Source organism: Typopeltis vanoorti, chromosome 1 (assembly GCF_054136105.1).
Source record: "Typopeltis vanoorti isolate ZY-2024b chromosome 1, IOZ_Tvanoo_1.0, whole genome shotgun sequence".
NCBI classification, from domain to species: Eukaryota; Metazoa; Arthropoda; class Arachnida; order Uropygi; family Thelyphonidae; genus Typopeltis; species Typopeltis vanoorti.
The window spans coordinates 56,823,177-56,848,308 of NC_143549.1; the positions used below are offsets into that span (position 1 = coordinate 56,823,177).

The following is a 25,132-nucleotide window of genomic DNA, read 5'->3' on the forward strand; positions in this document are numbered from 1 at the left end:
TCTTGGAGTAGTGTATGCATTTTGCTTTCATATTCTGTTGTATCCATTATTACAGTGGCGTTACCTTTGTCTGATTTTGTTATCGTAATGTGGTTGTTATTGCGTAATTCTTTCAGAGATATTATTTCTTTATGTGGGATATTATTTTTGGGAGGCTTAGAATGGATAAAGATATTGGCCACGTCTAACCTAATATTATTGGCTATAAAGGCAAGTGGTAAATCCCGCGTTCAACGGAAGCCATTATTTTGGTTTTAGGCACAATTTTAGGAGTAACAGCAAAATTGTGTCCAAGACTTAATGCACTCGTGGCCTCTTTGGATAAGGTTGTCGATGATAGGTTCACAACACCGCCATCTTGATGGAATTGTGGCCGCTGTGTGTTGATATGATCAAACCGTGAAATCTATCAAACATGTCTAACGAACACATAAGCCTATCCACACATATGTTTACGATGTCCTATTTTAAACTACTCTATTGTGCAATTGGCTAATCTCTTTAAATTTGGAAAGAAAATTCACAGTATTAATTTTCATTTAATTAATTTATTTAATTTTCATAATATATATAATGAAAATATATCGCAATACTAACAGTACAACGTCCATTTTAAAAAGAGGACGTGGTTTATTCATAATCTAATGACTAAACTTTAACATATACACTGATACTGACGCTGAGATAATTTATCAGACACTTAAATGAAAGGAGTCCAGTTTATGGATGAAGTTCTCTGTTTGATCAATTCACTCCGGTTTCTTTAAGAGAAATATATTCAGCAGTCCTCCGACGGTGACCATAGAACCGAGTGCGTAGTATAAACCATTATAGCTTTCTAGAGTATCTCTGAAGTAACCTATAAAGAACAAAAATAAAATAAAAATTTGGTTTTATATATATATATATATATATATATATATATATATATATATATATATATATATATATATATATATATATATATATAAGGAATGATAATCTTAAAGAAAATATAAATATAAATACCAGAGGCAAAGAAAATACACTTAAATTTTGAAAAAACCAATGGGACAATCCTAAGAGGCACAATAACAAGGTAAAGTGTATTGAACAAATTACGAACGAATCTCAAGAAAACGAAAAATGGACCAATTGAAAATAACAACTGAAATGGTTCAAAAGCAAGCTAAAAAGAAAAAAAATAGGTCAACACCCAGGAAGGTTGAATTACATCGCTACTGGTTGAAATATTTAGCAGGTTTACACGAAAGACTTGCTAACCAATTTTATGATGTTTTAGAAGGACAAAGCAAAGAAGAGTGGCTCACAGCAGACAAACGTTTTTAATCATAAAGGATAAAGAAATAGGTCCAAACCCAGAAATCTTCCGACCAATAACCTGCCTGCCAACAACATTTAAGCTACTCACAGGCATACTAGCTGATAAAATATACAGCTATCTTAAAGCAAATGCTCTTCTCCCAATTGAACAAAAAAGGTACCAGCAAAAAATTCAAGAAGCACGAAAGACCAATTGCTGATTGATAAAATGATTCTGAAAAACCGCAAACGTAGAAAAACCAACCTTCATATGGCTTGGATGGATTATAAAAAAGCTGATTCGGTGCCTCATAGTTGGATTTTAAAATGCACAGAACTATTTGGTATTAGCGAAAACGTACAAAATGTTTTGCAATCCAGCACGAAAAACTGGAAAACAACGTTGGTTCTGAATACAGAAGAAATTGGAGAGGTAAACATAAAAAGGGGTATCTTTCAATCAGACTCATTATCTCCTCTATTGTTTATCTTGTCATTGATCCCCTTGACCAGAATTTTAAATAAAACTGTCCATGGTTATCAAACTGCGCAAACAAATGCAAAGATATCTCACGTTTATACATGAACGATCTGAAGTTGTACGCAAAATCAGAGAATGAACTCCGATCATTGCTTAATACTGTGCACATATTCAGTCAAGATATATCAATGGATTTTGGCTTAGACCAAGGGTCGCCAAACATCTTTGACCGTCGACCCCTTCAAGAGTTTCTTGACTTTTTATCGATCCCCTCTATTTTACTATTACATAATTATAATAGGAAAATTATAATAGGCAAAAAAGACCCTTATGTGAGTTTTTAGATTGTTTATTTTATAGTTACAGTATTTATTGTATGTATAATATAGTATACATTATTATATTGGCTTAACGTCAAAGGGATACGTTTTTGTTTTTGACGTCCTTCTTAACATTACATATTTGATAGGAGTGATAAATAATATATAAAATATGAAATTTAATTTAGATAACAAAATAACAATAATACGATCTTCCTGTAACCTCAATGTGAAGGGTCCGCTTCGTTACCCGGCTGGAACCACCGACATCCGTTTATTGGTAAATACGTTATTTTGACCTACTTGATTGGCTTCCGTAAGTATTTTGATGACCTTTTTCCATCTTACAGGTCCTATTCATGTCATTGTTCCCACGATTCACTCTTAATTGCCATTCAGGATGGAGGTAATCCAAGTTAACCGAATTAAATATTACCCGTAGATTGATGTCTTATATTTTTCTATCGACCCCTAACAATGTTATATCGACCCCTGGGGGTCGATATCGACCACTTTGGCGACAACCGGCTTAGACAAATGTGCAATTGCTGGAATAACAAGAGGAAAGTTTGAAGATATGAACGAAATCGAGCTATTCAATGGTGAAATAATCCAGACAATAAAATTCGAAGATAGCTACAAATATTTGGGAATTTTAGAAGCTTTCTAAAAATTGAGATTTTAGAAAGCCTATTGCCTAAAGCCTAAAATTTGATGATATTTTCCTCATCTGGGAAGACGGTTTCAATAACCTCTATTTATTTTTGGACTACCTAAACAAGTGCCATGAAAAAATCTCTTTCACCCTCGAACTGGAATCAGATGACTGCCTTCCCTTTTTAGATCTCAAACTTACCAGATGTACTGAGAGCATTAAAATCTCAAGTTTTAGAAAGCCTACTCATACTGACAGATACCTTCATGCTTCCTCCCATCATTATCCCCACAAAAATGTGGTATTATTTCCACTTTAGCTCACCGAGCCAAATCATTACTTACAGAAGAAACAGAAATTGAAAATGAACTCAGTTTTCTTAAAAAAACGTTTATTAACAATGGTTTCTCTCCAAAGAAAATTGACAAATTTCTTTCCCCCAGGCACTCAGCTACTTCTGAAGATCCCTCTTCCCCAAGAGCCTTCATCTCCTTGCCTTACATCAGCTCTCTTTCACCAAAACTGGCAAAGATTCTCAAGAAATTCAACTTCAAAACGTGCTTCACTACGCTTCCAAAACTTCGTTCATTACTTAGCAATCCTAAACAGAAACATCTTCCTACTCAGTTTCCAGGAGTATACAAGATTTTATGTGATTGCGGAAAGCCATACTATGGACAGACTGCTAAATCCATCCTTCTACGTTTGGATGAACACCGTAGAGATATCTCCTATAACAGGACTAGAGCTAGCGCTCTCTCTAGCCACGTTCTCTTTTCAGCTAACTCAGATGAAGGCCGCCAGCACATTGTAAACTGGACTCAAACTGCTAACATCCATGTGTGCTACGATGAAATCGAAAGAAAGATTGTTGAATCTAGGGAAATTTCTCTAGATTCCTCTCACATCAACAACAGCCTGAGTTACAATCTCTCTGACGCACACGTTGCTTCTGTTCAGTACTGGCGCACTCGCGACAGCGCGTAGTATTCGTTTGTTTGGAACTCATACTTGCATTTTTTTCAAACACGCTACTATTTTTTATACTTGTTCTGTTAGTACAATTTTAAGTCTCTGTAATTTTTTATATACTTCTTTGAATGTGATACCTGAGGATGTTCATGTAACGAAACTAGTAAACTAGTAGTATCTTTTTTTAAATATATCTTGTCATCTTTTCTCTCGGTAATAGTCATTAAACCTTTTTTATAATATTCCAACCGAGTAAAAATGAATTTATATATATATATATATATATATATATATATATAAACACATTTTGTTTCTGTATTGTACATTTACAAGGCATGTTCTAATAATAACAGTGATGATTATACAGAATATTTTTAGTGAATAACTAATATAATAATAATAGTTTGGGAGGCATTTCTAATTTCTTCCTCGAAGCTTTGCAGAGCTTATTTGAGGAAGATAATTGATGGTGGTGGTGGTAGTTTCATCGTTATGTTTCTTTACTGGTCGCAGGCCAGGTGTTGATTTTACTGTTTGTTGGTACATGCTTGGAAGGATTCAACTGTTATTACACAGTTTAACTTTTTTTACAAGTAGGGTTGGATTTGAACATGGTGTGTTTGTTTGTATCCTTGTAGTCGTATCGTGTTTTGAGAGGGGTTTTTCATAGTGTGTGTGTGTGTGTGTGTGTGCGTGTGTGTGTGTGTGCGCGCGCGCGCGTGCGTGCGTGAGTGCGTGTGTGTGTGAGAGAGAGAGAGAAACAGGAATTTCTCTAATTTTCTTTCTCACTATAATATTTATATGGCGCCTGATTCATCTCTCTGTATATCCCTAGGTTTCTGTCGTCGAGCAGCAGTTTGTTTATCATGTCAGGTACGTAGAAATTTCGGGTGGCTTTGTCCTGGTGATTGTTGTACTTATATGTTATGTAGTTTGTTGACTGTGGTCTTGTTATTTGATATGTTGTTCTGGTTACTCTAGGTTGGGCTGTAGTAATGTTTTAACATGACTGTGTAGTGGCATAAGTGTTTCACCTTAATTAATTTGTGATGTGTCTGTACTGCCTGCATAGGTGTGGATTGTTCCCAGAATATCAGTTTTACCATTTTATTTGCAACCATTGTAACCTGTTAAGTGTGTAGTCTGCACAGAATGCATGTGATGTGATTGCGTATCTTAAAATGTTTTCACATAATGCTTTATGGATTAGTATTTTTATGTGTGTCGGGGCTATGTCTTTTAATCGGTATAGTTTGCTTGCTATTATCCTAAGCTTGGTGTTTAGGTAGTTTATATGGCTATTCCAACTTTGATCATCATCGAAGTGAAGTCCAAGATAGCGTGTTGTTTCACCTGTGTGATATTTCTGGTTTTAGGTTCAGGGCTTTGTGTATAAGTGGGTGAATGTCGGATAGTGAGATATTTTGTTTCTATGGGCAGGGTTTGGGGGTTTTTAAAAAATAATAACAATATTATTAGTATTAGTATTATTATTAGCCATGTTATTGGCGTCAGATCTCATACATATTCTTGAATTCATTCAATCTTCGGGGACACAAAACATCATCCAACAACAACAACCAATTTCAATTACCTACTACAGTACTATAAGAGAAAAATCTAGCTCTCACACCGTTCTTTACACCTTCAATCTCAACTTTGAAAAATACTCTCGCGGCCTCACCCCGTACTGCATAATACGAAACTTTCCATCTTCCGAAATTCTGTATGAACCTTTCAGAAGTTTGTAAGACTCGGTCATATCACCCATCTTTCTCCAGTTCTGTGGAATCCACAGTCTACAAATTTTCAATCTATCGTAATCAGTATTTCACAATCCCGATGACTTTTACACTCTCATTTGCGTTTTTTCTCTTGTATCAGAATCACCACGGAAACCAGGAGACCTAGACCTGCACACATATTAGTCCAAATGATGTATTACCATCTTCCGAAATTCTGTATGAATATTTCAGAAGTTTGTAAAGAGGCAAAATGGCATCCTTATCTCTCGCCGCCAAGGCAATTGGTCGTATCTTTTGCCCTACATTATTCCCACCCCTATCATACCCAGATGGATCAATTGCAACATCACTCACAGAAAAAGCTAACCTCCTGACTTCACGCTTTGCTTCCAACGCACACTTAACTGACAATCGCAAATTCCCCTGCAGTAATTTTAACTGCTCAATATACAATGCCCCTGAATCCTTTTGCCAGAAAGAGATCTTTAACCAGTTATCTAAATTAGTCCCTGATGTCATTCCTCCAATTGTCCTGAAGGTCTGTGAACCAGAACTGACTCCTATCATATGCCGTCTGTAAATAGTCTCCTACTCCACTGGTATATATATCCCAAAGCCTGGAAACTGACCTACATTCAACCCATTCTTAAAAAGGGTGACAAGTCACTGCTATCTAATTACCGCCTTATCTCACTCACTTCAGTCCTATCCAAAGTGATGGAGACCATCACCTCTCAACTCCTACTCTACCTTGAAGGTACCCAGATAGTAAGTGACCACCAATACGGATTCCATCTATGCAGATCAACAGAAGATCTACTGTCATACATCACCCATCGCTGGACAAATGCTATAGAGCAATTTGACGAATCCCAAGTAGTTGCACTTGATATTTCTAAAGCCTTTGACCGGGTCTGGCACAAAGGCTTACTAAGCAAACTTCCATCATTTGGACTGTCTCAGGTCTTCTACAGATGTATTGCCAGCTTCTTATCTGGGCGCACAGTAAGTGTGATAGCAGACGACTCGCTATCCTCTCACAATCCAAGTAATGCTGGGTTCCCATAAGGTTCAGTTCTCTCACCGGCCCTCTTCCTTCTATATATCAATGACCTACTTCACTAGACCTCCATCCCAAACGAACAGTTTTGCAGACGACAGCATATTGCATTCCTCCCTTTCTTTTGACAAAAGCTACTCTACACAACTCACTTCAACCCGTAGAACATCAACTACCACTGCACTTAATTCTGACCTCCAAGCCATTTTCCAAAGCGGCTCAGATAATCTCGTCAACTTTAATGCCAGTAAAACCCAGTTCTGTCTTATTTCTCACATAAAAGAACCATTTCCCCCAGCATTATTTTTGATAATACTCAAATTTCCAGACAATATGAGATTTCTCTTCTCGGGATTACCCTGATATCAAGCCTCTCCTGGCATAAACACATCACAACCATTGTATCCTCAGCTTCCAAAAAAGCTAGGTTTTCTCTCTCGCTCAAGACGTTACTTCACTTCAAAAACAGATGTTAACCTTATCAGCTGTTACCCAAATCACAAATTCGCCCAGCTAACAAATACTGTTCTCAAATTTGGACTGGAGTGGGTCCTAAAAGCTCCCTCAAAATACTTGACTCAATACAGAGAAGAGCAATTAGACAAATAAATGACCCATCTCTTACCAACTCGCTCCCCTCACTTTCACACAGATGTTTAGTCTCTGCAATTTGTATATTCTATAAATATTTCCATGGGAAATGTTCATCTGCAAAACATCAATAATTCTGCCACTCCGTACTGAGCCCATTTTAACACGTACAACTACCGCCCAACATCCTTTCGCAGTATGCCTTGAAACCCACAGAACAAGTTTATTTTCCGCTTCCTTCATCCCTGCTACTGCTGTACTGGAAGAGTCTTCCTCCTGACGTATTTTCCAGAGAATACAACATACAGGCTTCTAAATCAAATGTAAACAAGTTTTTCTCCTTTCCCAACCCTTGAAAAATCCTATAGTACGTTATTACTATATAGAGTAATAACGTACTATACGTTGACCAGCCAACCTCTCGTATATGGGCCCAACATAAAATAATAATAATAATAATAATAATAATAATAATAATAATAATAATAATAAAGAATACAAAAGTATCATGGTCTATCCATTCCTCTCGTCTAAATCAGTGGTAACATTATTATAGAATGTGAGCAAGTTGCTGAAATATGACCTTCCCTTAGTAATCCCATGCTGTTTGTTGGAAATTAGATATTCTCTGTCAGTTCATATCTGAATAGGAACTCTAACGAAATTTGTTAACGTCCACACCACCACCACGCATGAAATATTATTTGGTCCATAGTTGGACACTGATCTTTGTACCACCCTTGTGCAATGAGATTAATTATCATACTTTATTTTCGCTCTTGGAAATCTTCCCTGTTTTGAGAGCTAAGTTATATAATCTTGTCAAACGAAAAGCCAGTTTATCTCAACACACTTTCAGCATCCGTGCTGATAACCCATCAGTTTCTGTTGCCGAATTATTATTCAGTTTGTGAAATAGTAATAATTTAACAGCTCATTTAACAGCATCATTATAACAGCTCTACTGTTACTTCCTCGTTGACATGAGTTTCCTCACACAGTAAATAGGTATAAGTGAGTTCAATGTGGCACATACCAGGTTGATGGCTTTTAAAAAATGGGCACTCGTTAGCTGAACAAATTTCAAATTCATTCTTTCTTTCCTTTACTTGTTTGATAATGGTAGAAATCTTGATTGTCTTTATCTTGCCGAGCTAGGTTTGTTTCATACTCAGCTTTCCATACAACACTCGTGACTCTTCTGACCTGCTACTCATAATTATCATAATTTATATAATCTTTATGTAGACAGTATTCTTTCCACATCGTGGAAAGAATACTGCTACATAATATTAGCTATTCCTCAAGTTAGTACTGCATGATCACGTACATCAACCGTAGGAAGAATAATTACGTCATAAACCGAAACTCCCTGTGAAACTATAATCAAATATAACACTCCTTGGCTTAGTAAGCAAACTTCCATCATTTGGACTGTCCCAAATGATGGAAACGATTCCTTCTGTCACGTGGTGCTTGAGAAAGTAGTCTCGCAACTGCTGAATAAATTCAGTTTCATTCTTCCTATGCGATTACACAGCTGCCCAATCACTATTCGGATAACTAAAATCTCCCATTATGATTACAGTTTTCTCACCCATCGCATTCATTTGGTGAGACATTTCTTCTTCACTAACAACCGATCCACTGGGTAGTAACACAACCCCACTATCTATTAGATCTTGTTAGACTCACCTCACACGAGATGACTTCAAACTCCCTGACACATACAAAACTCGTGTTAAAATCATAGCATTCAATTCTAACTGGTTACAAGTCATCCGATATCATTAGCAGCACGCTCTCCTCTCCTACCCTTTCTGTCCTCTCTAGAAATACTATATGATTTGCTCTCAACACCAGTTAGCATGTGTGCTTCTGATACCCAGTTCTCATTAAAGCCTATAATATGAGGTCATAATATATTAACCAAGACATCAAACTCTACTCCATTTTTTCTGATACTCACAGCATTCGTGTTCAGATATAAGTTATAATATTAATAAGTTACCTGCATGCTCATTTGTATACTCCTGTTTTTTGGTTTGCATGATGCATTTCGAGAAATTGCCGATCTCTGTTCTTAACTAGTTTCCTTACTTATGCAGCCATCTATACAATGCTTGATAATATATCGGAACCATGCGAACACAGAATCGTTCTCTCTTCATACCATTTCCTTAATAATAACCATTCTGCTCATTAACAGAGTTATCCAATATTGTCACTCTTACACACACATTCTCACAATTCCACCATCAAAATTCAGGTTCTCTGACTCAGTGTTAGGTCTAATACATTTTCAAGACTCCTGAAGGCAAACGCATTCAAGTATAGGCGGTCCCTCTTATACAAATCCAATCATCCATCGAATTCCGTCTACACATCCAAAAACTGCATCTATTTCTTCTACACAGCCTACGCATCGAATCGTTTGCCATCGTATAACTTTCTGATTCATATCTATCATATTTAGGTAATTTACTAACTACTTGTACTTTCCCAATCTTAAATGAATAACTTGTAGTTCCTTGTCCGTAAAACTCTAAAGATTGTTTCCTGTCGGTTTGGGATAGTAAACTATGAAGTGGACAAGAAACAAACAGAAAAAATCTTATTCGGTCACTATTTTCCCAAATTACGAGTGGCACAGTTATTACTATAAACTTAGGTAATTAAAATATATTATAGTTTTGTACGAGAAACAAAAAGAGTGTCTAAGAAAAGAGTCCTTGTCACAATCCATTTAATGATGAGAAACATATGAATGTAATAACGACAATTCTATTTGTGCTAAACCTCTGTGTATTTCTCGTACAAAAAAAAACAAATACACAAGTAATATAAAATATTAAAATAGGGAGAGCAGAAACTTTAAAAAATAGACAGTTCGACAATCAGGAATCAGGAATCATTTAATGCTAAATTGAGTAGAATAATTGTTTACTTATGGGGAAAGATTTTTAAATTTGATCCTAGAAATGTAGGATATTTAGAAACCATATATTTTAATCTACTGGAAAGGAGAATAATACGTATCACATTAATTTCGTGTAAAATCATGTTTTTACTTACCAATAAGAACAGGTCTCAAGAGAGCAGCACAACCAGCAATGCAGGTGGACAACCCAACTGAAAGTGCGAAGTTCTCTATTCCCACAAAGTCTTGAAGTAAAATTTTGAACATTGGCAAAACACACATTGTGGTCCCATAAATGAAAGCAGCCACCATCAGAGTTGTATAGCCGATAGTCAAGGGAAGGCAAGCTAAATCAATTCCCGCTATTAACATAAACAATCCAACAGCATTCTTTTTGCTCAGATTTCTTTTATCGAGCACCCATCCGACCGACAGCTGAGCGATCAAGCCTGCTAGAGAAGTGGCTAACACAAGATGAACAGCATAATTTCTAGCGACCCCTTTATCATTAGCAAAATCAATTATTACAGTACAATGAATTCCAAACAAAGTACCATATACAGTATTTGAAAATGCAATTATAATGAATTTCAGATTCATCAGCAACCCTAGAGTAACTTGAAGAGTGGTGAGTGCTGACTGTAAAAATTTAAAACATAGCATTCTCTCCTTCACTTTCGTTGTTCTCTCTTCCTCTTCTAAATATCTACCGATTTCCAGTTCCGACTTTTCATTTGCTTCCTGCGAACGGGAGGAATTCTTTGCTTCTACTATAGAGTCAAAGTGCTCGTGATTGGACGGAAGTGCGTTTCTACCTCCTTGAGTGTCGGAATCACTACGAGCGCACAACTTGTGAGATGGTCTTATCACGATTGCAGAAATAAACCCGTGCATAGACATACCCCCTAAAATTAAAAAAAAACCACGAAGTCCGTAATGTTCAATGATTTTCTCACTCGTGATTGGTATAACAATTCCGCCGATGGTTTGTCCGGTGTACACTATTGAAAGGACGGTTGTTTTTGTTGTTTTGAAATTCTCGCAAACTCCGACATACACCACTATCAATAACATACTCATTCCACATCCTACAGAAGAAAAAACAAATTAAATATACTTAGGATAAATACAATTACTGGGAAAGATTTGCCATTATATTATATATATATATATATATATATCAGTGACGTCGCGTGATCATTTCGGTTGGGTGTGCTGTCATGTTTTCCAAGGGGGGGGGCATGGAGCCAAATAATTGCATCAATACATTTTTATAATTATTGATTTAATTAAATAATTAGATGAATAAACGTTATTTGAATTAAAGGGATATTAAATCCCACATTGTTTTAAAACCGAATAAGAAACTCAAAGATTGGAATCAGAGAGTTTCATGCCGAATATAGTAAACTATAAAAGTATCGCCGATTACTAGCGTGAGCTAATGCAAGTTAGTCCTAGTATGTAGTACAATACCAGGGAACTCGCAGCAAAGGTGGTAAAGTTCTGATCGCTATTCTTGGTATTTTCCATAATGCAAAAACACATTTCCTAGGAAATTGTATGATGTTATTACATTATGGTGGGAGGTCACTACCCAGAATTTTTTGACGCTTCTGAATGAAACCTATTGGCTCTTTATATTTAAGTAACCTAATGGGTGCACCTGTTTGACAACTCGTTGCAGAGTATATAAGTTCTTTTCACTATACCCTTTGGTATCTATTTGGTCTAGCTACTCACTGATGAAGCCTCAAAAAAGGCTGAAACCGGTCTGGGTAGTGACCTCCCACCATAATGTAATAACAGCATACATTTCCTAGGAAATGTGTTTTTACATTATTGAAAATACCAAGAATAGCGATCAGAACTTTACCACCTTTGCTGCGAGTTTCCCGGTATTGTACTACGTACTAGAACTACTTGCATCAGCTCACACTAGTAATCGGCGATACTTTTATAGTTTACTATATTCGGCATGAAACTCTCTGATTCCAATCTTCGAGTTTCTTATTCGGTTTTAAAATGTTTATATCGCCGAAATGAAGCTTATTGACTCTTTATATTTAAGTAAACGAATAAACGTCTTTTTTATGTAATTATTTGTCGATGTAAACTCTAAATACATTATTTTCATTTTGCATCGATTTAATGATGTTTAATTCTTGGGGGGGGGGGGGAACATAGTTTTCAGAATTAATAGTTTTTAGCACAATTTCATATATTTTATTAAAAATCAACTAATTAATTAATCTCAAATTAAATTATTTCGGTTTAAAATGAAAAAAATCATAATTCTAACAAGTAAAATAATATTAAATTACATACACTTGCCTCTTAAAAAATGCAGTTTTTTTTGTTTAAATTTGTTTCACAATAAATTTAGAATTCACACTTCACTCTGTAACTTACTAGACAGAGGGAAAACTAACCGGTCACTGTTCAGAAATGAAAAAGATCAACCAAAAACAGTAACATGTGTTTTATAACCAATAAAACAAGTGTTCTGTGGCTTCTCCGCAACAAGCCAACCCATAATAAAATTTTAAGACAGACAAAGCCTTCCCAGGGTCGAGGGTGTAAGATTACATATCTCAATTAATTTTACGATTATAATTTGTGGAATTATTTAGTCCATCCCGGGGGGAAATTCTCCCCCCCCTGCAGATTCCCATGACCATGGGATTGTATTTTATCGATGCATGAAAGTTTTGAGAGGGCATAGTGCACCAGCACTCATCTTAATTGGCCCGATGCAATTAATTGCAGGGCAACTTTGAATACTTGTGCGTAGAGTGGGGGAACAATCTGTTTTATGATTGATTAGAAAACAACAATGAAGGAGAATGCTATATTTGGTTGGTATATTTGAAATACTCAAATATGAAAATATGTGAACCATCATTTATGAGACATGTGAGAATCGGAAGGAATAAGTGTGAGTAAAAATTCGTTTACTATTACTTTCATTAATAGTAAACGAATAATTAATAATTATCATCATCATCATCATAACACTAATTACGGGTATAGACCATATTGGTCTGTTCCGGTCTCATTATCCAGCCAATATCCTTTTTTGAGGTCTACCCTGCCTTCTCCTTCCAATTGTCTTACATTTCAGCATTTGTTTAGGTTGTCAGGTGTTGGCCATTCGGTTTACATGTTCAGTCCATATTTGTTTATAATTGTTTAGTTTTTCTTCTATTGATTTTGTTTTTAGTTATTTTAAAATGTCTTCATTACTTTTTTTTGATCTAATAAGGTGTATTATGCAGTTCTCATAAATCTCATTTGACTTATTTTTATTCTTTGTTTTAATTATCATTTGTGATACGTGTGTCCTATAAGTTGCTGGATAGAGCGAATAGCACGAACCTACAAATTCTAAACATGAATAAGTGACTGTATGATGGCATAATTAAAAAACAACTTATGAGAGAGAGAGAGAGAGAGAGAGAGAGAGAGAAAGTATTGCAGGAATAAATATCGTTTGATGGAGCAGCAAATCAACTCGTAAAATTTGTTGCATATGTTATGTGTATTTCTCTGGTTTGTGTATATTTTGCTCGGTTTTCCAAGAATTTTATTTTGTTTACTGAGACTCAGTATACATAACATCCGATCAACATCGGAATTATCCACTTTCGGGAATCCTAAATTCATCAGGTTATTTTTTGTTCGTTTGTTTTTTTTTAGTATCAGCAGTGCTTCTGTCTTATCAATCTCATTTTGTTGATCTACAACAAAATTGTATTTTGTTGTAGATCAACAACGTCTTATAATACACAGAATATTCATTTTTATTCGGAATAGATATTTTTTACTGTCTGTTGTTTCCGAAAACTAGAATAAAAATGCCTCTATCAGTTAAAAAACTTTGCAACCTCAACAGATGCTATACTTCACAAGCAAATTAAAAAACAATTAGCAATTTTTTCCTAATATTCACTTTCAAATTTTCAGTTCCAGAAAACATGTGTAACAACTGTTTGTAATAAAGCCATCGGATATAGTAATCTCTCAACTCATGACAACATTCAATTGAATTGGTTGACACAATAACCATTCACAGCCGTTAGGTGCTGAGTCAGCTGAAAATTTAAGCTCACCTAATCACGTCTTCTCAGCAGTTTAAAAATAATATAACAGTAAGAATTTGACCTGCTGCGGCCTCTTTACATCTTTTCGAAGGGCTCGGTGTATGCATTTTGAAAGCGTACCCGGGCTATTAACGCGAATGTGACTCATTGTTCACGCGGCGAAAAGCGCCTTCTTCGTGAAGCACTAATACTTTATTATCCTCGTGAAGAGAACAATGAAGCATTATTACAGCATATTGTGTTCAATTTTAGGAATCGAGCACGAAGTCTGCAAACAAGTCAGTCTTTAAGGAGAATAAACGCAAAAATATAATATGGGTGATACTGATATTTCGTGGATGAGCACCATACACCTAGCATACCCGGAATATTCGCCCCTGGTATATATATATATATATGCAAATATATGCAAAGGATCTTCATTACTGCTGTTTCAATTTTGCATATTCGTTTCAACCACAAAAACGAGACAGCAACAACAAATAGACGTCACCTCCGTAATGACATTTTATGTTTAAAAGCATTTTATTATAATTTGAATTGGAAGAGGTATTATATGAGTTTATAGGTTTTTAATGATGTCAGATGATCATATTTTCGTTTCAAAAACTGAATTCCAAATTTAAACATAGAAGTAATTATATATTTTATGATAATTTTAAATATTATCATTAACCTGTGAAGGTTATTCTTCCTGTTATAACAATGTACTGAAATTGGTGAGTAAATGTGATCATTTAAATTACTGAAATTGGTGAGTAAATGTGATAATTTAAATTAAAATTAATTTCTTATTATTTGAATTTAAATAACTATTATATAATGTTAAATATAATATTATATAAAATATTACCATCTAATATACATTTTATGTTAGATTATCATAGCAGGTTCTTGTTATTCTTCCCATTATAATAATGTAATTGGTGAGTAAATGTGACAATTTGATTTCACATGTTCGTATTACAGACAAAGATCACAACATACGCAAGAAAATATTGTTTGTTTCTCTATGAAAATAATAACATATCTTACCTAAAATAAATCCGTAGAATATTGTTAGCCAGAGAAGACTTTTAGCGAATGTGCAGCATATTAATCCAACTAGCACAAGTAAACTTCCTCCAAACGCGATTTTGCGACAGCCAAATTTGTAAATCAGCATTCCTGAAAATAGTGCTGCACGAGTACAGTGTTATACTTAAATACCAAATAACAAAAACACGTGCTATTTAATAAATTATTATGATTAATATTACCTTTCTTTGTTCGAATTATACAGTAAATAATATACAATAGTTTTCACAAAAATGCACATATATACACTATCTACAAATAATAATTGTCCGAAGTGTTTAGCAATTTACAATTGATACCAGCAAGCTAACTCCAATATCGAGTATGTCCACCTTTGGCTTAAATCACCTCCTAGGGAGACTTTTCCTCCAGTATGCGGTAGATATCAGGTGGATATTTACTCCATTACTCCATCAAATCAGCACCGAGTTCAGCGACAGATTGAGGAAGTGCTTCTTTGAACATCATTCGCCACTCCAGTTTGTCCCACAGGTGTTGGATGTGGTTGAGATCAGGAGTCTTCACAGTCCAGGGCAGTCTTTTAACACCCAACTCTTCATGTTGTGTTCACATTCCATAACAGCTGCAGCTCTGTGGCATGTGGCATTGTCGTCTTTATAGTTACACGAGTCCGTTCCATAAAAACTCCACAGTGTAGACACCACCTGATAATCTACAATATCAAGGTACTGAGCTGCCTTCACTGAACCACTGCAATGACTAGTGGTCCCACTTTAAACAGCTGAATAACCCCCCCACACACACACACAGACACACACAACACCCTTACTCCTCCACCACCAAACTTTCCGTGGTTACAACTCACTGTAGCATAAGAGTTAACCAGGCTGCCTCCACACCAACACCCTGCCATTAGACAGGAAATAAACCTTGACTCATCGCTTCAAAGTACTGTTTTCCATTGGTCAATTGTCCAGTTCACATGCTCTTTGCACCTGGCCTGACGAGCCGAATTTGTCATTGTTGTGATAAGCAACTTGTGTGCCGCTACTCTTCCAAGATGTCACTGCTTTTACTAGTGCTCTGCAACTCATCACAGATAGTCTGTGCCGATTGTAGCTGGGATTCCGTGCACCCATTTTAACATTCTCCTGTCCCTGTCAGTTATTTTCGGCTGCCACCCTGGGTGGTTTTCTGCATTAGCGATGCCAAAACGTCTCCATTTGTTGAACACATCTCAAACCTTTGATTTTTGATGCCCCATTTCAGCTGCAATGGCACGTATGAACATACCACCAATGTGCCAGCCCACGATGATACCTCTCTCGAATTCAATGAATTCAAGTCGTGTTGCCATACAACCTCTATTCAACTGCTACGATGGAATACTGCTTCCTGCTATCTGCAAACCGGTTTTTATATATTATCGAACAGTGCTAGATTAAACACTATGGAGGCCCCTAGGCAATCGAAATCTCAGAGCCCTCTCGCAAATTATCTCCTAATATGCTTTTAATTTACCAGCCAACAATTTTAATAAATCAATTTTATTAAACAAAACAAAGATTAACAATTATTAATGTTATTAAACAAATAAACATATTATGTTATTAAAGATTAATTATTAAATAATATTAAACAATATGGCACACTTTTGTTAAACAAAAAGTAAGGAATTTTTAATTTTAATAAACAAACAAAACTTTAACCATTTAGTTTCCTCGATTTTTTTATGGTGAAATCTTTCAGGATATCTTGGAAGTCTATCTTTTGTAAGACGTCGTATTCAGTGGCTATAATGGTAAGTGAGTTTAGTCGTTCTTGTGTCATTGAAGATCAATGATATTTTTTCAGCAGTTTTAACTTAGAAAAGGTTCGTTCACCAGTTGCGTTCGTGATCATGAGACACCTATAAATTCTTAACGCTGTCATAAATTTAGGAATGTCGATTGCACCAAATAATCAAAAATGAGTTTGTACGATCGCGACGCTGGCACTGTTTCATCAGCTTTGAAATCCTCTAACTGTGATATGAAATGCTTGTAATTAACCATTTATCTACAAACTCCAACTCGATGTCCTCAGGATAATTTCCTCTAAATCTAATCTTTGGGCAGTTTCTTTAATTTCGGCGTCTGTCTTCAATGGGAATGCAACCAGAAACCCAAATAGAGAATGAACTTTGTTATATGCTTCCATACGACGGGAAAGCTTTGCACATAACTTATCCAATATTGGTAGGTAAGTGTCAATCTTGAACTTTTCTCTTCCTGGAATCACAACTCTTTCGCATCATCATCGTTGTGATGTCTTTTTCTTACGCGCACACGCTTGCTTTCTTCGGTGTATTCCGCATCTATTTTCTCATTTACCTTCCTCTCGTATTCATCAAATATTTCTCTTTATGATGTTAAAAACTTGAGCAGTGATTTCAGAAATCAGCTGCAGTTTGAAGTTCTGTTGTTTCCTTTTGTAGAGATTTACCGACTCCGTTGATCCTGTCTAGTATTACAGCCCATAAGCATGACATTTTCTTTCTTTGGCAGGTCATTTAGCAGACATTTTGCCTCGTGAATTGTCTCTGACTTCTGAATCACATTTTCGACAATAATCTGCAAAGCGTTCTGGAAGTTGCTGTAGCCTTGGAATAAAGCCTTGGTAGCATCGGCCCTTGTAAACCACCTTGTGTCAGTCAATCTTTTTAAAACTGTTGAGGAGCTTTTCTGACTTTTGCCATCTTTGTCATCAGTCGGCGGGAATTCGTGACACACTAACTCACAAAAAGAATCATTTCTGAGGTTTCTCGTGAGCGCGCTCTAGATCAGTGCTTCCCAAACTTCTAGATGTCAGGGCCCCCTTTGCAAAAATTAAAATATTTCACAGCCCCCCCCTCGAAAAAAAATCGTAATAGAGAGATATATTATTATAATATTTAGTGTATTTATATTCAATAAAAAACATACACAGCGAATATTACAAAAATCAAATGCATATATTACATTTTTTGCCTCTTATCGGGCTGTTCTGGTAAAATATGAAATACTGTCCTTTTTTTTGAGTCTGTTTCTGCTTCTTCTGATTGTTCGCGGGATTTCTTTTTATCAGCCACTTATCCATCTCAGGGTTAATTTTTTTTAACGTAGAATAGATCAATTAATATCACCACTTACCGATACTGGCACATCACAGACTGATAACATGAAATTAGTGAATATTACCTGAATAAGGGAATCCCCGGACCAGAAACATTTTTCTCTTTTGTAACTGTTCTCCCTTTACGGTAATTAAACCTAACGCGAAACAGACAGCAAAGGCAGGTTATTAAAACGTGCATATGATTGGTGCGGTATTAACAAAAGATCGCGCAACCGAAAGATAAAAGCATAGCTGGCAATTGAGTGGAAATGTTAACTCTCTTCAACCGAATTCCATATGTGAAACTGCCATAACATTCATTATATATATATATATATATATATATATATATATATATATATATATATATATATATATATATATATATATATATATATATATATATATATATATATATATATTACTTAGTTTTAACACTTTTACGAATTTTAACACGTTCGGTTGAATTTTATTGCTGCCTTGGGAAATCAAACTCGCACACATCTAATTAATAACAATAGTTTTTAGTTAGATACTGTGTTTGGCCATGCAACGTATGGTTTTGTTTCAGTCTATACAGCATAGTTTCTTTATGAGGGGACATGTGATTCATTAGTTAGTGTGCTTTTATCCCAGTTATCTCTAATTGCACTATCTGTTGAGAAATATATTACACAGACTCCTCATACCTTATTCACTGGCATAATAAAAGTACTTGTTTTCATTGCCTCTGCAATATAGTGGCTGTTAGGGAAGGCGTGTTGTTTACCACGGCAAACCAGTTACTATCTACCCACATGAACTTCTTTAAGCTTTTTTTCATGTGTGAAGTATATGCGAAACTTTTATTGGTAACAGAAAACTAGCTCGGATGACAGTGATAATATAAAACGAGTTTTGATATGTATATAAAGTCAATATCAACAGTCCCTGATTACGAACGCGTGATAAAAAGGACAGGAAGATTTGGAGCTTCCCTGGTGATCATTCGAGGTAAATACAATTAACCACTGCTTTGAAATTAAACATATGAATAAGCAATATTTACTAATATTCATTAAGCGCCGAAATACGCAGGAAGCAAAGTTTGTGAACCAACACCAATGTGTGAATTTTTCCATTAAAATATAAAAAATAACAAAAAACAAATAATAAATAATAAAAGTTAAATACGTTTCTTTTAAAATAAAAAAATCTACTTAGTCTTAAAACATTTTAAATTTGTTTTCATTATTTCGCAGCCCCCTTCAACAAAACCTACGGGCCCCAAGGGGACCGCGGCCCACAGTTTGGGAAGCGCTGCTCTAGATAACATTCATGTAACGTTTTCGTTTCTTTGAGTTAATTCATTTTTTCTATCTTTTGGAAACAATTTAAGAAAACTTGATTGTAATTTACTTTCAAATTCAAATGAATATTATTTTGATCCATTGTCGCTTGTTCCCGAAACGGCGTTGGACCATAGGTCGGTGCTTATTCTGCCCATTTGGTAATCCGGCACTGTTAACAGATCTGGAATGTCCAATAGCTTCAAATAACACTCCTGTCGGGCAATTATTGTATAATGTATTATACAGTGTGTTAGTTATTTCATCACTGTGTGCGTGTGTGTGTGTGTATTTATATGAACTAAAAACAAAACAATCTATAAATATCAATATTCTAACACCTTAGAACCATATTTCCTGCCAAAGAGTGCAATACTAATTTCTAATACTGAGTGCTTCGTTAGATTCTGAGTACCACATTTAATAAATAATTCTCAGTACTTACCTATATGCAAATTACAGGATAATTGTGTTTAGACTAAAAACCTAAGCATGCTCATTGAAAACTCTAATGGTAGCTACAAACAAAAATCCGCTCATTTGAACTATTATTCCAATAACAAACATACTAAAAAATATGTTCCAATTAGAACTATTTTTTAATAATTTACTATTTTCGTCTTATGTACACATCACAGTAGAAGTTAAATAATTCATCTTTGATAAGAAACACGGAGCAGTTCTGTTGACTCTTAGCTCAAGGACAGGATGATAAGAACAACTTGTGAAATGCCTTCGAAAAGTCCAAGGTACTATTTAAATAAGAAGAACACTCTCATTCTATTGACATTTTTGTTTGGTTCTGACATATGAATTTCCATAATTCTTCTTATGCTGATTTTCAAATGTTTATCAATAAATGTTAACATGTTATTTTTCAAACGTGTATAAAGAATTCATCAGTTGAATCGTTTCTTTAACCTTCTCAAATATCGTTTTCGTTTGTTTGGTATTGATGAATTTCATTTCTTTGATGTCATGCTTATTCTGGCAAAGATATCCGAAAATTTTAGGAATATGATGAAAGAGCAATTTCAGTATGATACTCAAATCGCTTCTTTTGGAATGTGAACATATTACATATTTCGAGCATGTTTTCATAAGTAAGGTTTTTTATTTATTTTTCCTAACGTTATTCATAACTTACTCCCATTTAGTCATGCTACTTGTTCAGCATCCTTCAATTTCGTTCTGAAATATGCAGCCTAAGCAGTAAACTGAGCATCGACAAAAATTTCTTCACATTAAACTACTGTGTGATATATAGTTTAATGTATCGTTTGTACAAAATAACTTGATTTTTCGAAAACAATCTTAATTACAAAGCAACTAGTTAACGTTACTTTGCAAGATAACGATATCTCTCTTAAAGTCCACATGGTTTCAAAGAGAGAGACTTTAGATTTGAGAGTGACATTTGACTTACAACTGAAATGGAAAATTGGTCTTCAATTTCTGTTCATCCAATGAGTGGAGGAAATATTCGCATGCTTGATTATGATGTTGACATGAAATTCATAACAAGAACTAGACATATATTTGTGAAACTACTGAGATGAAAGCTTTCAAAAAATATTGCAAATGCAACAATATTAAACTCGGAACTCACAAATCAGAAAAAATAGTAAAACCCAGCCAGACATGATGGAATCGAAAAACCGAAAGAAGAATTAAATAGTTAGAGATAAAACATGCACGTATAACAGATGGGCAAAAAATATAAAGAACTTGATAAAGGGGAAAAGAAATAAACGGAAGAGAAGGAAGGATATCGGTATTGTCTTTGAAAATGGAAGCACCACAAGCATTTGTATTTAATAACGTAAAGAAGAAGTAAATAGTTTACTGAAATAAAGAGCTAATAGGCTTCACTTCGGCGATGTAAAATTATACAAATCATGTTTGGAATAATATTGGATTGAATCCAACATTATTTCATTGCATTATTTAATTTCAATATGTTAGATTGACTCCAACATAATGCAAAGCACATCGCATTATGGAAAGGGATCAGTACCCAGACCGATTTCGACCTTTGTTGAGGTCTCGTCATTGGGAGCTAGACTGAGAAGAATGACTTCTGCATTGCTTCAACCTGGCTATTTTACATCTGGGTCTGGCTCCCACTGACGAGACCTCAACAAAGTTCGAAACCGGTCTGGGTAGTGACCTCTTCCCATAATGCATAGTATCATACATGTCCGCAGGGAGATGTATGATGAGATATCCTTTGCATTATGGAGAATACTAAGGAAAGTGATCAGAACTTACTCCACCTTTGCCACAATACCTGTTGCCAATGTCCTGAAATGTTGCTTACACTTGGATCAGCAGAAATTTTATAGTTTCTATATTCGGCTTTGAAATAATGTTGGATTCAATATCAACTTAATTTGTAAATAGTTTTATTTAGTCTTATAATTCGAAACTTTATTTTGTTTATGTATATATTAATTTATTTAATCTTGTAAAAATCTTTTCTCATGTTTTACATCAATGAATATATCTTTCTCGCACCAATTCCTTCGGACATACAACAACGAGACCTCCACTTTCCCACCGTACACAGCTAATGATATGACTGCAATGCAACTGTTTGAAGTGATTATTTCATGTAATCGGAAAGGTTTAATGAAAGATAATACTGTAAAATAAGGTATATAGAAAATAATCTGCCATTATATTTTTACATCTAAATATATTGCAAAAGTATATGACACTTATTTTAATAAGCATTGCTTATAAATACAGAGCATTTAAATTAAAACAAAAATCTAAAACTGGCAGAATGAATTCGTAATATGCTTTCAGTAATCATGAGAAGCATTTTTACTTACATGAAAATTGTGTGATAACTGAATTGAGGCTACAAACCCAAGCAGATTTTTCTCTCGACTCGTTGAACACTGTCATGATAGCTACAAACAAAACTCCGGCTGCTTGCATTATTCCAATTACAATGAACAGATTAAGAAAACATGCTACAATTATCAATGCTTTTGAAATATTTAGAGTTTTCATTTTGAAGAATGATGATGATCACCACACACTGAATGCGTTCTTTGAGACGCAAACGTAACCTTTTAGTAACTCGTAAATGAAGGCTTTTAGTAACTCTTAAATCAAGGCTATGGAGATAAGAAAAGCATGCGTAATAGCTTCGATAAGCGAGTGAACAGATTTGCATGATCATGGCGCAGGTCAGTGAGTATAAATTTTTGCTCCTGGTTATGAAAGGTGAATTTCTGCCATTCTTCTGTGATAATTTTGGAAGCAATTATTCCTAAATTCTTCGATGTCAACTTTTTTCTAGCAAGCGCATCTTTTTCATAAAATGAAGTTTTTAATCTTTCTTAAGCCATCGTGGATGTTGATTATAATAATTTTTACACGTTGTCTTGTGTGTATATTCATATGCAGCGTATTGTACATATTTTCCATGTGCGTATTAATTAACGTGGAATTCACACACACACAATGCTATATATCTTTTCTGAAATAGAAAAAAAAATTTTAAATTTAAAAAATGAAGAATATTATTATAATATAAAAATTAGATTTAGAATTAGAATATAAAGATATTTAATAAACACACTCGCACCCACCCTCTCACACACAATACAGAATCAGACTGTCACGTAGTTATAGAATTTATTTTGAGAAATAAAGTACACTTCTACGTTATTATTAATGTCATTTTGGTTTTTCAAATGATTTTTTTTCAAAGAAAGTCGACTTGTCGATTTTAGGATAAAGCAATGGTTTAAAATCTCTAACATTGCAACGAATAGTACGACTTGACCCATTTGTTAAATTTATAAATCTTATTAATAAAAATTGTATATGAGGTACAATATTTCAATAACAGACTTAAAATTGAAATCACAGTTATTTATTTTTAATCTGCATATATTGTCGGCGAATAAGTAAATCTGAGATAAAAAAACAAAGAAAACATCGAATATGCATCAGCATCATATCTGCCGGCCTGGGTGGCCGAGGGTTAGCCTATCCGCTCCCCAGCCAAAAGGCTGCGGGTCGGACCCCCCCCCCCCGTTGAACATGGACGTAAATGATACTAGTGGTGGTGATGAGCAGTAGATGGCGTTGGTGTAGTTGTCCGTTGGTAGATTTGAGTGGTGAAGACAGAGTTGTAGAGTAGATGCCCTCCCTCGATGAGTCTTTGGACTCCCTGGAATTGTCAAGTAATAATAATAATCATACCTTACCGGATATTATTACAGAAAACAAATACAGGATAGATTATTACAGAAAATAAACCGAATATTGTTGCACTTTTTTCTTGATTCGTTTATACCTTTCATGATATTGATGAAAAAAAACAAAAATGGAATCATAACACATTTAAAATCCTCTTGGAATTTTCATATACTCGCATAATATTGTAAGTAATTACATCGCATTTGTGTGATAAGTAAATTACGAAATATGTTTGGCAGCAAACGAGTTAAATTTTATTTTTAAAATAGTTTATATTATATTATATTATATTATATTATATTAGATTATAAATAAGGACATTGTACATTCAGTGCCACGATACATTTTCTTGTATAAGGAAACACAGACACGCGTATTCAAGCAAGTATCTCGGTATCAACTAATTTGATATATTTTATTCTTGCTGTGCTTTTATTTATTACGTGTTTCATTTTGTTACTGATTCTGTTTATTTGTATAATTATTTCGTTTATGATCAGGCAGGTATATTTATGTTTCTCTCATTAATAACATTAACTTTCATATTTTCTAACTTATCATACTATCTGGCCAAAATTATCCGTACAACTGCTCATCACATCCCACATTATGATAGAAAAAGCATTAAAATGGAGTTGACAGACCATTTTAATAACGTGCTTCAGTATCATGAGAAAACTTTCCCCTAGACGTTGGTTGGTGGCTGAGGTAATCCTTCTAATAAAGATTATCCTGTGAATTATATTTTGGTAATAGCAAGACCTGTTAATTCACTACACTGTCAGTGTAGTGAATTAACAGTTCATTTATTTATTCATATGGAGTTTCCTCCCTTTTCCTCCGTCCCTATTGGGGCGAGTTGAGCCCCCTCATGGGGGGTTAAGTATTTATGGCTGTAGATCCGTGTGTTCATGGGGCTGGTTTGCCTGCTTGCGGTATGAAAAACTCCAGATAAACTGGGGGGAAAAACCCTGCTGTACACGCCCAAGACCGGCTAACTTGGCTATGGCTGAGGAAGATCCTCAAGCACCTCATGTCAGCGACGGGGATCAAACCCAGGACACTCCTTCCCTAGGCGTATGGTTGCGAAGCGCATAAATTAACAGTAATTACTATTGTTTAAGAATTAAGGCAGAAGGAAGTAAGATACGATTATTATGTCTTCTAATTGCGATTACACTTCAACCGGCATGCGAGATGAAAAGCTTGAATAAGCATGATTTCCGTTGCAATTCTCGTTATTATATATTGAGAATTTCAA

General features: G+C 34.9%; 1 protein-coding gene across 1 annotated transcript in view; it reads right to left on the minus strand.

Moving 5' to 3' along the window:
• The window catches only part of LOC150110001 (uncharacterized), a 66,423-nt gene extending 43,752 nt beyond the window's left edge, over positions 1-22,671 (minus strand). The window contains exons 1-4 of the mRNA XM_090415426.1: positions 22,488-22,671; positions 15,185-15,328; positions 10,202-11,134; positions 754-859 (exon numbers count right to left, since the gene is read on the minus strand). Of these exons, the coding sequence (XP_090271552.1) occupies positions 754-859; positions 10,202-11,134; positions 15,185-15,328; positions 22,488-22,671 (1,367 nt within the window). The remainder of the gene's footprint in view (positions 1-753; positions 860-10,201; positions 11,135-15,184; positions 15,329-22,487) is intronic.
• Positions 22,672-25,132: the final 2,461 nt, after the last annotated feature.